Source organism: Vidua macroura, chromosome 1 (assembly GCF_024509145.1).
Source record: "Vidua macroura isolate BioBank_ID:100142 chromosome 1, ASM2450914v1, whole genome shotgun sequence".
Lineage (NCBI taxonomy): Eukaryota > Metazoa > Chordata > Aves > Passeriformes > Viduidae > Vidua > Vidua macroura.
This window is the reverse complement of record NC_071571.1, coordinates 127,241,012-127,255,767: the sequence shown is the minus strand read 5'-3', so window position 1 is coordinate 127,255,767 and position 14,756 is coordinate 127,241,012. Positions and strand designations below refer to the sequence as shown.

Here is a 14,756-nt window from a genome sequence, read left to right as displayed (position 1 = left end):
ATGTAAAATATACTTATCTCAGTTTTTGCCCCCCATACATTTTTCCCACTTATCTCTTAAAACCCAAGAGCCACATACGCCATGAGGCTTATTTGGTGGCAAAGAAACTCATTTGCTCAAAATTAGTATGCTCCTCAGAGCTGCCTCAGTGGCTTCATTAGAAGATAAACAGAGACTTGTGTTTTCCTCTGTGTAACTTATTGGTAATTTGGTCACAAAGAAGGGCTCAGGGAACCAGTGAAATATTTAAACAGGAACTACTGCTTCCTACCTGCAGGCTCCTCCATCTTTGCAATGTCAAATGAGTTTGGCTTGAGAATGCAGTTGACATCCAGAGGCAGCAAGCTCTGGTAGTCACTGGAGCTGGCTGAGGCTTGGGCACTGTCTCCAGATAGGCTGGGATAGAGCTCTGGCTCCGGAAGGCTGGAGTAAGGGGCTGCGGGGGCTGCGCTGTCCTGCTGGGCACTGCCATCTACACGGACAGGAAGGCGCATTACAAATCTTTTACAGTGGAACAGAACACACAGCACCTGCCCCCAGCTTTGTCTTTTGAGGCAAAGGTAGCCAGTGTCTGGGATCAGGTGAGAGAAGTCTTCCCCTTCCACAGTCACAGGCACAATTTAATAGTCAATTAATTAAAGGTCAATAAATGAAGGTAATCAGACCCCTCAGGAATGCAGGTTGTAATACAGCATTTCCTTAAATCTTTTCCTATTACCTATTCATTTAGTGTTACTAAATATTCAGGCAGCCTCTTACTGTGGCTATGTGGAGGAAGGTAAGCGACCTTGTGGTACAATAGCTGGAACTGGTGCCCAAATTATCAATCTCATTAAAAGGTACGCGTTCAAATCATAACCTCTGTCAAGAGGTTTGCAATTTTGCTCCATAATGTGTTCTGGAGAAGCACCTCAGAATAATTAACAGGATTACATCCAAAACCTGTTCAGTGTAAAAATAGTAAGATGTGAGGGAAGCAACTGTTTCACCAGACAGAAGAGGAAGAGGTGTCTGTAACCTCCTGAGAGCTCGTCTAAGGCCCTGGAGTAGATTTTTAATTGACAGCTGCTAACCTATGCAAATTCTTGATCTTTCCTTTGTCTACCACCTTTCTCAACAGTTTCTTCCTCCCCTACCCATCAGAGATAGGAAAACCCCGGGATCCACCTGATGGTGTATCTGCAGTTGCTGTTTGCGGTAACTCCTGTCCTTGGTTCGGGTCATGTTCTGGAGGATTTGGAGGAGCGGCAGCTGGTTTAAGTGGAGTCGCTGGAACTGCAGGCTGAGATGGGGGCTGTGCAAGGTCATCAGGTGGAGGAACTGGAAACACTGTGGGCTTGGAGGAGCTTGATTCTTTGTTTATAAGCAGCACATGGATAGGTCCTGAACTACTTTTAAGATTGATCTGGTATTTCTTCTGTCCATTCTGTCCCTGCAAAGATGATGTATTATGAAAGTTACTGTTCCTTGAGAACTTGGAACTCTACAAAGTGATGAAGAGTAAGATCAACTGTTTTAGTCCCGAACAAAAAGAAAAAAAAACAAAATCCAACATCAGAGCTGCTAACTTGGGTCTTGCAGAGAACCTTACCATTGCCTGAACTGATTTCAGCAGAGGCGGACAAAGATAGTACCATTGATCAGCTTCATTGCTCTACCCTTGGAGGCTTTTACTGATATTAGACTGTGTTTAGTCTCACTAAAAATAGCTTGTGAAACTTCTCAGGTGAATTTCAGCCTTCTATAAGCACAGTGGCTATCACACTTCATACCATGCTCTCTCCCAACTATTAAAACACTATTTAAAATCAAGCGCTGCAACAACAACAAAAAAGTTAAAGATGGACAGAAGTAAATAATCTGACTTCCTACTTTAATCTTGCCAATTTAATCCTTTTGGCAAATGTGAGATTGCAGTCTGTTTCTCTATCCAGTCTAGTACCCATGAGACTAAATCTAAATTACATCAAAACTAAATCAAAAAGGCTTTTTCATAAGAGATCCATTTTAACAATGTAACAGAGAAACTTGACACATTAAAGTCACAGAGTTCTCAAGAGAATTCATGACAACTATGCAATATTTTGAAAGCTGCAACATTTAAAAGCAAGAGAGAAGAACTTGTCTGTTTTGGTTTTAATAGAAGGCAGGGTTACCATTAGTCTATCTACAAAACCCACTTTTTTCTGTCCGGTCTCCCTTTTCTCAATTGAAACAATCCTAATCCTTTCTCCCGTCCTCTTGCACATGGATAGAGATAAATCCTCTGCTCTAAAACAGCTCTTCTTTACCACTATTGCTCTGTAACACTTAGGGAAACGAGAAACAAGTACATACCATTTCAGGTCTAGGTACTTCTAATTGTGTACCACAAGGTGCTTGAATTGCTAGAAGTGTATCTCCTGGTTGAACAGCAATTTTTAAGAAAGCGTTAAGTGTATTTTTCTTAAGTCGTGTATAGTATCCACTCAAATGAGATCTGGAAATTCTCTGAGGCCACTTAAAGTACTGTGTAATTTAGCATATATAAACTTGTGGTAGGACATGTGCAGTCTCTCTAAGATCCAAGTATATTGGATAGTATAAATCACAGAATTCCAATACTAAAATCATAGTTGCAAAAACCTTTTCTTTTCACAACAGTACAAGATTTACCATATTCTTTACCCATTTGTCATCTAGTTGTATATATAACATAAGGTGAAAATATTTAACTAGTTCCTTTTTTCACAGAATCAAAGAATCATTTAGGTTGGAAAAGACCTCCAAGATCATCAAGTCCAACCTTTGACTCATCACAACCATGTCAACTAGACCACAGCACTAAGTGTCATGTCCAGTTGTTCCTTGAATACCTCCATGGATAGTGACTCCACCACCTTCCTGGGTATCCTGATCCAATGTTTAATCAGCCTTTCTTGAAGAAATTTTTCCTGATGTCCAGCCTGAACCTCCCTGGTGCAGCTTGAGGCCATGTCCTCTTGTCCTGTCACTGGTTGCCTGGGAGAAGAGATTGACCCCCACCTGGCTACAGCCTCCTTTCAGGTACTTGTAGAGAGTGATAAAGTCTCCCTTGACCCTCCTTTTCTCCAGGTTAAATAACCCCAGCTCCCTCAGCTGCTCCTCATATGACTTCAGCTAAACCAGATCTCTGGTCTAGCTCACTTTATGACTTTGATGACTGGTGGTACTACGGAGATTTAATAGAAGAAGAAGAGGTATTAATGTTCATCTTCAGTGCCAGCACTTCCAAGTGTCTAAGCTCATGGCTTCCACAGCACATACAACTAGGATGTAACAGCTGTCTGTCACACTCATCTGTGGCTTACTATGCACATTAAAATGTGCTGGTTAAAATCAGGGGACCACATTTACATGCACACCACTGGCACAATACTGCAGGTTACTTGCTTACCTGCACATCATTTCCTCTTTGTCCATAACTGATTTGGAGTAACACTTTTCTTTCTCTGCCTCCTAAGAAACACTTAGGTGAAGTACTATGTGAGCACCATGCCAGCTCCCTCCATGTTTTGTAATGACTAACCTCTTTTCAGTAGCAGCCCATTTTTGTTAAATTCTGCAGTAGTTTTCTAATCTAGTGTTTTTATTTAAAAAGTCTTCCTTGTGGCAAAGAAAAGATAGATTTGAGCCTAGCTGGAGGCTGAACAACAACCTTCCTTAGGTGCCCCAGGATCAGGAGATGATGTCAAGGGAAGTAACTTCTGCCAGCACTTCCCAGCAATTTCTTCAAACCACCTGTACAGGAATGCTTTAGATTTAGGAGCAATGCCCCATCATTGACCTTCTGCTGGCTCCATTTGTACAGCATCACAAGCTCTGTCTGGCCAAGTTGCCACCAGAACATGATACAAAATTTGGATCTTCCTGGTTCTTCTGGAGGGTTGGACCAACATGTCCTGTCTCTGCTTCCATTAATAGCCCATGGCAAGCTGCTGAAAAGTATGAATACCAAAAAAGACACCCAAAACAAGGACTCCAGCTGAGCTTCCATTCTATACAATCTATGACTACAACTAGAAAATGCCAGAACTTGGTAGCCATGAACATTATGAGACCTCTACCTAGTAATGATCACTTATTGAGTACTTCTCAGTTCTTAATACTTGCAGGAAAAAAGTGGGTTAGTTAGCAAGTTATTTTTCAACAAATCTCTCACTTTAGAAATACAGCCTAGCAGCAACTTACCATTGAAACAGTTGCAGATATCTTCATGGGTGACATATGAAAATGTAATTTATGTCAAGGAACATTTTTCTTAATACAATATAAAACTAGTATTTGCTGGCCTTCAGAAGTTTGTCCAAACTGAGCCTAAACTGTAACGTTATTATTGTCAGAGGTGTAATCAAGGCATTATTTTTGACTTTCAGAATGGCTTGTTACAAATAATAAAGAGTTCTGTGTTTTAAAGAAAATACCTGTACCAGCAAAGAAAATACAAAAAGAAAAACAGTTGTGTAGCTTGAACAAGAAGAGATTCTTCTAAAAAAGGAGAACATGTAAAATCTTGTTTTGAAGAATACCATTTACCTTGCTAATTTGACAATACAGAATTCAGGTATGTATCAGCATTTCCCAGAATCACACAGAAATACTGCTAGAGGGAACTTCAGAATTCTTCTGCCATCCCATTCCTCTGCCTCAAGGTAGGATAAATCCACTGTTCAGACATTCCAGACAGATGTTTGTCTTTCCTCGTCTGCAAAACCTCCAGTGACAAATATTCCACCACCTCCCTGGGGAATCAATTTCAGTGCTAGCTCTACCAAAAGTTTTTCTAACATATAACTTCAATCTCCTTTGCTACAGAAACAGTTTCTGAACAGAAACTCCAGTAATTTTTAAGTACTTATCGATAGTATTACAGATAGAAGGGCACTTTCCTGCTCCCATTCTCAGGTGTATGTTTTGTAAGACAGCTAGACACATGCTTACAAGCAACGCAGCTGCAACTCTCTGGTATTTATATACAGGATTTTTTTTCCAGTTTGAAACCCAACAAGCTTCAGGACATTGTCAACTCCATTTATCTTTGGCTGATAGCTTAATCTTTTCAAAAGAATGAAGCGACAAAAAAGATTCATGTAAAGCGCTGGTAACAAAATTTAAGTTCTGGAAAGCAGTATCACTAATTAATTTCAAGTTACTAGGATTATACTATTGACTTAATAGTTACTGCTGTACATATATATATATATATATATATGCTAAATTATTTTCATATTACCAATCACAGTCATGGAAGTTAAAAAGTCATGTAAATAAGATTTATATCTTCTTTTGTTGAAGTAAAACCGGACAAAATACTGCTGTACCTTGCTAAATGAGTTACATTATGCTTTATCCATTACCTACACTTTAACTGTTGCTTTAATTCTAGTTCCAAAATGCACACAATTAATTTAAAAGGATATTGGTGGTTTGTAGAATCATCCATGACGTTCTTGATACTTTGCTGAAGCCACAATTTCTGCTGATCCAATTCTTTTTCTTTTAGTTCTAAATCTTCAATTTCAGCTTCCAGATACCTCAGCCTGTCTATGACTTCTTTTGTATTGCAGCCAGCACCTACTCCTCTTAAAAAGGTATAAGGGTTCATGAAACCAAAAGTAAAAATCTAAAGCAAATATCCAATGATAATTTCTTAAGACTTATTTTTAACACTTGGAAAATGTACTAATATTCAATATGAAGGAAATGAGCATTTAACCTCCCAGGAGTGTTTTGACAGGAAAATGAAAATTCTTTAATTCAGATCAAATTTAGAATTTCCCTCTACAAAAATTTATCTTCTTTTGGAACACGCTTTTTTTTTTCTGTCTTGGAACTATTCTGCAGGCCCTAGCTCCTTCCCCTATAATTCTTATCTTGAGCTTTTACCTTCAGAGACCTAAGAGAAAACAGGCACTGCTGTGGTAGGGCAGATAGGTGGAGACTGTGTCCTGACAGCCCTCCCAGATTCATTCTGAGTGAATTTTTCAACTACAAGTGCTAGTTATAAAGTAGCACTACAAGTTTTCTGAAATATTCTCTTCCATGTGCTTTAAACTTGATTTTATGTATCACAGACACAAGTTAAAGGGAAAACAAATACAGTTCATTTGCAACTTTATTGTACTTCTACAACATCACATCACATTGTTCATTGATTAGCACAATGTTAATTTTATGGTGTCATATCTAGTCAGAAGAAGTAGAAAGAAGCAATTTTTGTTGCTCTTAGGCATGTGAAAATTTGCAGAACTGACATAACTTACTTCCATTGAATGCTGTTTTTTGACTTCTTCTCAATGAGATCAATCCCCTCCAGAACGTTGGTGATATCATAGATCCTTCTCTTCTGCCTCACAGCAAGCGTATCAGCAGCCTGTTGAGAGAACAAGTATCAGCAACTTGCATGCTAAGACACTTAAGCCACTCCCTTGGAAATATGCCATCTAATGTAACTTTGAAAGGAGAAGGTTCCTCTCTCCAAGAGCCAGATACCACCATGAACTCTGAAGTTTAGCACCTGCAGGCAGTGCTACAAAGCACAGGGAGCAGTCCCCTGGCTGCAGGCCAACAGGCTATCCCCTAACAGAGAAGGGAGGTAAAAGGGGTTGCAAAGACCATGGTTGGTATCTGGAGCATATTCAACTGCATGGAGGAGCTTGCCATGCTCTTTCTGGAGGGCAGGAAAAGGTATGGAAGGCAGGCAGCAATGCCTTGCAGTGGGGCAAGCCTCTGAAGCCAAGGACTTACCATTCCTTCCACTGACACTCGAGGTATTACAGCCTTTGTTTGGCTTCAGTAGTGCCAGGATACCAATCAACAGGGCTGTAATTTCACAAAGTGGCTGCAGGAGAGCTGCAGTATTTCAGGCCAGCATTGTCCTCGCACAAATGTCCCTCGAAGGACATCTGTCACACTGAGCACTGACACCCTGGAACAGCTGCCAGGGATGTTGCTGCTGACACACAGCCAGCTGTGCAGTGCATCTGAGGGCTGCCACACCTCGCCCCTCCGAGCAAAGCAGCATCAGGCAGAGACAACCACTTTGTGCCTTACTTCTTACTCTCCATGGTGACTTTTGTGTAACTGATGCAAAGACTTAAGATAAAATAAGCAAATGAGCTACTCATGCCTTCCACACCTGAAAAGCAGCTCAAGTTCAAAGGATATTCACTAAAAGAAGGGAAAGCTGAGAGGAGTCCGACTCTGTAGTTACTCAGGACACCTAAATACAATGATTACATGGGATTGTATATATTAAACAAATAGAAAAAGAAATAAAGAGAAGGGTAGGCAAAGACTTCTGAATGTCAACTAATGCATAAAGGTAAATAATTTCTACTATAGGAACATAATGATTTATTTCAGTTTGTTCCAACAATCTATTGAATGTATGCTTTTTGTGAGCAGCCTATATGAAAGAAAGGTACAGCTTGAGACAACCATAACCTGGAAGGAAAACCAAATTTCTTTGCTTAATAACACAATTACCTTTTGCTACTGAAATAAAGTTGAAAGGATAAAAAGAAAGGACAGAGATTATAAAAATACTCCTTTAGCCATGAAGTATAAACACTGTTCTTTCTCCTTGACAGTGATATACCCACTAAACACTGTTTCCACTGACACCATTAGCAGCATTTATTTTATGAATGGTATGAGTATTTTAAAACATTTTCTTAACTAACAAAACAAGATGCACGCAAATACATATAAAGTGCAGTTTAGTTCTCTCCAAGGAACCAGGCTCTTTGATCACTTGTTTCAGTAGGTATGCACTTGCTAGCTTAATTTGCTATTTCTGCTGCATACATACACACTGCTCCCAAGGACTGCAAGAGAACCTTAAAAATCTAGCAAGTGACAGAGTTGATGTCATTTGCACAATGCTGTATCAGCACCCCATACATCTCAAAGTCTTCAGTTATTCTGGAGGCTGTGTACATTATTCAGTGCAAGGAATGGACAACACACACTTAGATGCTATTCAACTTTCTGCTTTTTTTTCCCACTGCTCCACATATTTACCTAGGACTTAGTATACCACTCATGGCTTGAACAGTGAAGAAGCTGCTCTGGAGACATTTCATTACCTCTTGAAATTTTCCCAAAGGCCTGTCTACAAAGTATAAATGCTTTACTAATCTTAATGTATTTCCAAACTGTACTGGTAGCAAAAGATACCAATATACATAAATTTGGAGATATAAAACCAAAGCTTAAGATTTTTTCTTAATAAGTCACTTTTTCTGAGTGTCCAATTTCAAATGCTTCAAAGTTGAAGTAATTGTTCCACTCTAAATGCTATTGCATTTTGTGTGCCCAAAGCACAGCTCCCATGAACACCAGGAGCAGATTTACCACCACCAGCTCCAGATCCCCAGGACAGGGGCTCATTTCATAGGAAAATGGACAGCACAGTTACATAGGTATTTGGCTTGACTAGCCCTGTATACAATTCAATCACTGCTATGAAGTTCAACTACTTGCAACAAGAGTTCCAACACAAGCTGCAGCCAGTTCCCAAGCTGAAAAGTTTAATCCAGACACTAGCTTTCTGGTACAGACCTTGTAATCTAATTATCTCTTAAAAATTTCACAGATATTTTAAAAAGCAATTGAGAAGTTTTTCCCTGACATTCTAGCAGTTATCAGTGTGATACCTTCTGCCAGGTACATGGATCAGAAATTAAGTTCAGTCCTCCACATAAACAATTCACTAATAATTTAAATAATGAAAAGGGCTTCCTGACACAAATCTGTTGTCAAAAACACTGTTAAAACTTATCTCTTCTTAGCCTGTGTCAAGAAAGGGACATCTGCAACAATGGTCCAGCTGACATGGGTGGACATAGCTTCCACACTCAGAGTTCTTTTATAAAATCCTTCTAATGTTAAGCTGCTGAACTCTATCATTATTCCTCCTAATATCTCCTCAGACTTTGATTAAGTATGTATTCAAGCCAAGCATTCATGAGTGTCTCATAGATAGGTTCAGAGCTGGAATAAACTATCTAAGCACAGAGCTATGGAATACAGAAAACACACTGTACAGTACAGGTTCAGCTGCAGGCAGGCACACATGCCCAGAAATAAGAAAGAAAGGCCAGGAAAAGGGCAGTTGGGAGTTTGTAGCCCCCCCCCCCCCCCCAACTTGTTTTCTCCCTGGGAGCTGACAAAAGGCAGCAGAAATTATCAGCTGTAAATGTGCTTCATTAGCCCTAGAGAGAGGAAGAACTCGATAGAGCACTGAGGCAGAGTAATTACTGAGAACCATCACAAAGCACAGGGGTCAGCACTGCCTGCTTGCTCTCTTCGTGTCTCTGTCAAAAGAAGGAGGTCCTGCATCTTCTGAACTCTGCCTGTACCACATGACAACATTTTCTCCCCAAGAGGGCTGTCAACAGTTTGGTGAGAGTTTTAAATTGAATGGCGCTCTTGCCAAATTGTATATAAAAGTACTGAATGTCATTGCAACATAAACACTAAGGGAATGTAAAATCTAACAGACAGGCTCTTTCTTCTTCTGTGGAGTACAGCAACTGTAAGGCAGTTATTTGCCCCTGACCAGTACACTCCTAAAACAAGTAGATTTTAGAGTATCTCATGTTTTGCACTGATGATCAGAAACACTAGTTAACCATTATTAGAGCAGGGATGGTATTCTGCTAGAAATGAAGCCCACTTAAGAAATTAGGGCACAAATATTGTACAGTATGAACAGCATCCATTCAGATGGTTTATCCCTTATTCACTCATCTTGCTCTTTTTCTCTCTTCCCTGCAATTCATGGGTTGCTGCAGATAGAAATTTAGTTCTTTCCCTTCTATATCATCCCTTAGTGTTTTAAGCTTAATTCCATAAGTAGATTTCTTTATATAGGGCTATTCCATGACAAGTATATCATTATTTTAGAATTGCTGTTTGATTTTAAAGTAAATACAAAATTCAAATTTCAAGTGAAGAAAATTCTCACTTCCATTCCCACAATTTCTCAGATGTTACCAGTGTCCGGCATTAAAACATTTTCACAGCTTCCTCTTACACCCTTCTAAACTATAATTATAGAGGTGTTAAAGATCACCAGAAAATGTCCCATAGAACAGATGTTCCTTCTCAACTGCTAAATCACAAAGCTGGAAATCCACCTGTTTTCAAATTTGATTTTCTTTCTACTGCTGGTTTTGTTACAGAAATACCAATCAGCAGCACATCAGACAGTCAATACCAGCCAGCAGGGAGACACTTAAAGGTGTTCACTGCACGAATCATTTCTTGGAATGCTCTGTTCCATTTCAAGGCTGTCCTGTTCTTCAGTTTGCTGAGCACACTGGCTTTACACAAGCACACAAACTGGTCTTCATTTTTCATTAGACATATGGCTTATTTAGGATAAAACCAGTTTCAGAAATGTATGTTCTGACTCACTGCTTATGAATGTACCAACAGTTTAAGCACTGCAGTTAGTATTTACTTGCAACAAATTGTAACCTGTAATTCAGAAACCAGTCTCCAATGGGTCTTGAGCATAAATGCCTGTGATTGGCTGCAATGCCCACTTAACTCTTCTGTGGCTATCAACCCTTTCACTCCCTCTGAGTAGGTACCTTTCTCACTAAAGAGAACAAGAAGCATTGCTCCATCCCACTACTCAGCCCAACTTTATTGTTCAAGTCAATCCTCTTTGGCACTTTAAGCCAAGCTTTTGGGCCTGATGTCTTTCACACTGAGTATGTTTTGCTTCTCAGATTGACCTGGAACATCTCTCAGGATGTGGCAGACACTTAAAAGAAGCTGCACAACAATCCCAAAGATCTAGACATTTTCTTTCTGTTTTGCTAGATAAAGAGGCAACTAATACTAAGGAGCTCATCAACTTGTCCAGAACACAGCATAACTAAATGAAGAATATAAAACCTATCAGTGTCCTTCCTATTCACCCTGAAGTTTAATTAGCCAGAGTAACATCACTAAAGTGCATCCGCTCTGAAGAGGGATACACAAAAAAAGCTTCGAGAACACCATCTACCTCCTGGGGCCTATTAAGAGCAATCAAAAAATAGGTCAGTTTTCCAGAAAGGACTTTAAGCAGAGCACCAAGCCAGCCTCTTGCTGCACTTTGCTGAACAACTCAGCTGTTCACTGACAACCTTAACCACTTAGGTTAACATACCTTTGCCTCAATGCACTGCATACCCAACAGCCCAGAGGGCCCGAGCTCCTGGGCCAGAGCAGCAGCATGCTCCAGGGAACTGGCAGGACACAGTAGCAAGGATCCCTCCTGCAACACAGCGACCTCCTGGCACCAGGACCCTGCCAAGGTGGGTTGGTCCCAGGGCATCACTGGAGAGGCTGCAGCTGCTGCAGCCACACGCATGCCTTGGAGGCAGCAGGCTGGCTGCAGAGCTGGTTGACAATGATTTGTCACTCCTGTGCCAATTCAGCTTCTTTGATTCACACACAGAAAGCATAAGGCGGCAATGGTCTGTTTTTCAACATGGTTTTCTCTTGCTTAAAGGAGAGGGGTGGCAAGAAACAGGTTTAAACAGCAGCACATACACTGAGTCAGTGCAGAGAGCAACATAGGGCAGTAAAAAAAATCACAGAATTGTTAGGGCAGGAAGGGACCTCTGGAAATCATTTAGTCCAACCCCCACCATGGCAGGGTCTCCCGGAGCAGGTGCGGTGGGTTCTGAATGTCTCCAGAGAGGGAGACTCCACAACCTCCCTGGGCAGCTTGTTCCAGTGCTCTTGTAATGAACAAAGTTCCCGATACTCCCGGGCAGGGCCTTCCTAGTTCTCATGGCAACACTGAAACAACTACTAACTCTAGCTGAGTACCGATATTGAAATGTTAATTAACTAATTACTCTGTTTGTTTTCTCTAAACTACCCAGAGATAACCGGCCTCCCACCCCCCCACGCTACCATTCTGAGACTAAAATGCAAATAAAAAAACCCTTGGGCTCATGGGAGTATTTTTAGGGGATAAAGACACCCCTAAATAAAGAAATAAACACAGTAGAGGGGGCTAAACAAATGCCCTAGCTGAGGAAGAGGGAAACACATCCCCTGATCGACTTTTACCTGTCACCATCACCTTAAAAAGACTAGAGTAGGCAGGCTGTGGGAAGTGGAGACAAAAAGACAGACCTTCCTAGTGCTGCCACAAGGGAAAGAGAGGGGACAGCTGTTGTTCTGGATTTAAGCAACGGATTCCTGCACATCTCCTCATCCTTTGACTACCGGGGTGCCACAAGGAAAGAAAAGGGGACAGCTGCTACTCTGGACTTCAGGAACAAACTCTGTATGCTTCCTTCCCTTTCAGCTACCTAGGAAAGCTACAACAGCGGGGGCAAGCTCTGTTCGGGTCCCCTGCCCAGCTGATCTTTTCAATAAAGAGCTGAATATTAATAAAGGCATTAGCCCTGTTCATTTCATTCTGCCCCCTCTTAGCATAGAGAAGTTCTTCCTCATATTGAGGTGAAACTTCTATGCTTTAGTTTACGGCCATTGCTCCTCATCCTGTCACTGGGCACACTACTAGAGAGTCTGGCACCATCCTCTTGGCAGCCATCAATAAGATAAATATATATATATATATATACATGCACCGATGAGACCTGCTCTCAATGTTTTCAGACTAAACAGGCCCAGCTCCCGCAGTCTCTTTTCATAAGAGACTACAAAATATAAGGGATGTTCCAGACCCCGCACCACCTTTGCAGCCCTCTGTTGGACCCTCTCCAGTAGCTCCTTGTCTTTCTTCTACTGAAGAGCCCAGAACAGGGCACAGTCAGTAAGACCACTCTCAGTAAGTTAAACTTAACACACGGTGCCCCTTACACCCCTTTATAAAGGGCCGAAACGCGTGTTTTAGCCGACCGCGGCAGCTGTCAGCTACCACCGGGCACCCGCAGCCCGTCAGCGGCCGGGGGAGGCCCCGCCACGCCGGGCGGGCGGGCGGGCGGGACAGAAGGAAGGGAGGAAAGAAGGAGGGAGCGGGCGGCCCTGCTCGGTCCCCGCGCTGCGCCGCCCTGGCTGCAGCGCGGCGGGCCCTGTGCCCGGCCGGGCCCGGCGGTGCTGCCGGCCGCCCCCCCGCTCTCGCACCGCTTTGAGGTCCAGCACGCCGTCCTTGGCCTCCTGCAGCAGCGACACGAACTTGGTGGTCAGCAGCCCCAGGCTCTTCTCGTGGCGGCTGCTGCCGCCGCCCGCAGCCTCGGCCGCCGCGGCCATGCCGCCGGCGGGGCCACGTGTCGCGACCGCCGCAACGGCCCGAGCGGGAGCGCGGCCCCCGGCCCAGCGCGGCGGCGGGAGGGGCGGCCCGCAGGAAGTGACGCCGCCGCCGTTGCCTGGAAACCGGCACGGTCCGGCCGCGGGGCCGGGGCTGCGATGGGGGACGGGCCCGGCCCCCTCCGGCCTGGCAGGGTGGGCGGCCCCGCGGCCTGCGAGGGAGGGATTGCAGTTGGCTGGGTAGGGGTGCTCCCGACCCTCGCTCAGGGCTCCCAGGACTGATAGCGCAGGCCTGCAGTCGGCCAGACATGTCCCACGAGCCTGCCTGTCGCCGCCTCGATAGCTCCTTGCCACTCATTTCACCGTTCGCATTTGATATAAAAACACTTAGATTAATTGCGGACGGTGTTCCTACACCCCCCAGGCCAGGCACAAGACACGCTGACGATCTGGCCAGGGACACAGTGAATTTTCGATGCTTACACAGCCCCTTCCACTGGTGTCCAAATATACTTGGCTTTAGTTCAGGTACACCTCTTTCCCTCAGTTACCATCGAATAAAAGCAGAGAAGCGTTAAAGTCCATACTGTGTGAGAACTCCGGGGATGCACGTAAAGAAGAGCAGACCCTCAGCTACCCATGACACACGGCAGTGGGGCTCGGCACCCTGGGTGTGCCACGGCACGCAGGAGCTGCGCCTGCACAGGCAATCGCATATTCATAACGTGCATGCTAACGCTCTGGACCTGGAACCACAGTCCTGGTCTCAAGTAACACAAGAATTTCTTGACTCCATACTCAATATTGATTGAAACAGATCATTCTCTAGTTGGGAAATGAAAGTCTAATAAAGGAATTGATTTTAAATTGTCATGATTAATGCATGAGAGCATGCCTCGCATTTGACAAGGTTAGTGTTCACATTTTGTTTATATTTTTATTTAATTAAATGTATTTTATTTATTTATTTTATTATGTTTTTCAGTCATGCCGGGTTGAAATTTATCCTTGTGAATAGGTAAATTCAGTGCAGCTTTCACCTGCACTATGTCTTTATTATTTTACCATTTTGAGGGTAAAAATCATTTAAACACTTATTAAAAAGCTGTAAGGAAGCCATGTAAGCATAAAGAGGGAAACAATGCCGAAGATGGAGTCACGTGCAAGAAAAACAATGTTCCAAGCACTACTGACACATCCAAGTACTTTAATATGAAATTCCTGAGCCAAGAGCAAGGAATAGAAAGAATTAATGTTAAAAATGTTAACAACTCCCTGTCATGAAATTGAAAGTTTCAGAACAATAATTTTGGAGTTGAAACTCAGAGGAGATATTAAGAAATTGAATCAGGGGAAGAATAAGTTCTTTTTAACTTCCTGGTACATTCCAGGTATTCAATTACTTCACCCAAAGTGTAGCTTGGTCAAATAATAAGCAAAGAAAAAAGAAGTGCCCCAGGAAACACTTGATCTACATGCCAGAAGAGCACTCTGAAATGGTGCACATT

The 14,756-nt window shown here is 42.6% G+C and overlaps 1 protein-coding gene across 3 annotated transcripts in view; it reads right to left on the bottom strand.

Annotated features, from left to right (window-relative positions):
- The window catches only part of LOC128813397 (transcription factor E2F5-like), a 42,343-nt gene extending 29,037 nt beyond the window's left edge, over positions 1-13,306 (bottom strand). For all 3 annotated transcript variants that reach the window (XM_053988491.1, XM_053988500.1, XM_053988507.1), the window contains exons 1-7: positions 13,126-13,306; positions 6,282-6,391; positions 5,439-5,600; positions 4,210-4,253; positions 2,338-2,402; positions 1,168-1,432; positions 272-472 (exon numbers count right to left, since the gene is read on the bottom strand). In XM_053988491.1, coding sequence (XP_053844466.1) covers positions 272-472; positions 1,168-1,432; positions 2,338-2,402; positions 4,210-4,253; positions 5,439-5,600; positions 6,282-6,391; positions 13,126-13,251 — 973 coding nt within the window. In that variant the 5' untranslated portion in view covers positions 13,252-13,306. The remainder of the gene's footprint in view (positions 1-271; positions 473-1,167; positions 1,433-2,337; positions 2,403-4,209; positions 4,254-5,438; positions 5,601-6,281; positions 6,392-13,125) is intronic.
- Positions 13,307-14,756: the final 1,450 nt, after the last annotated feature.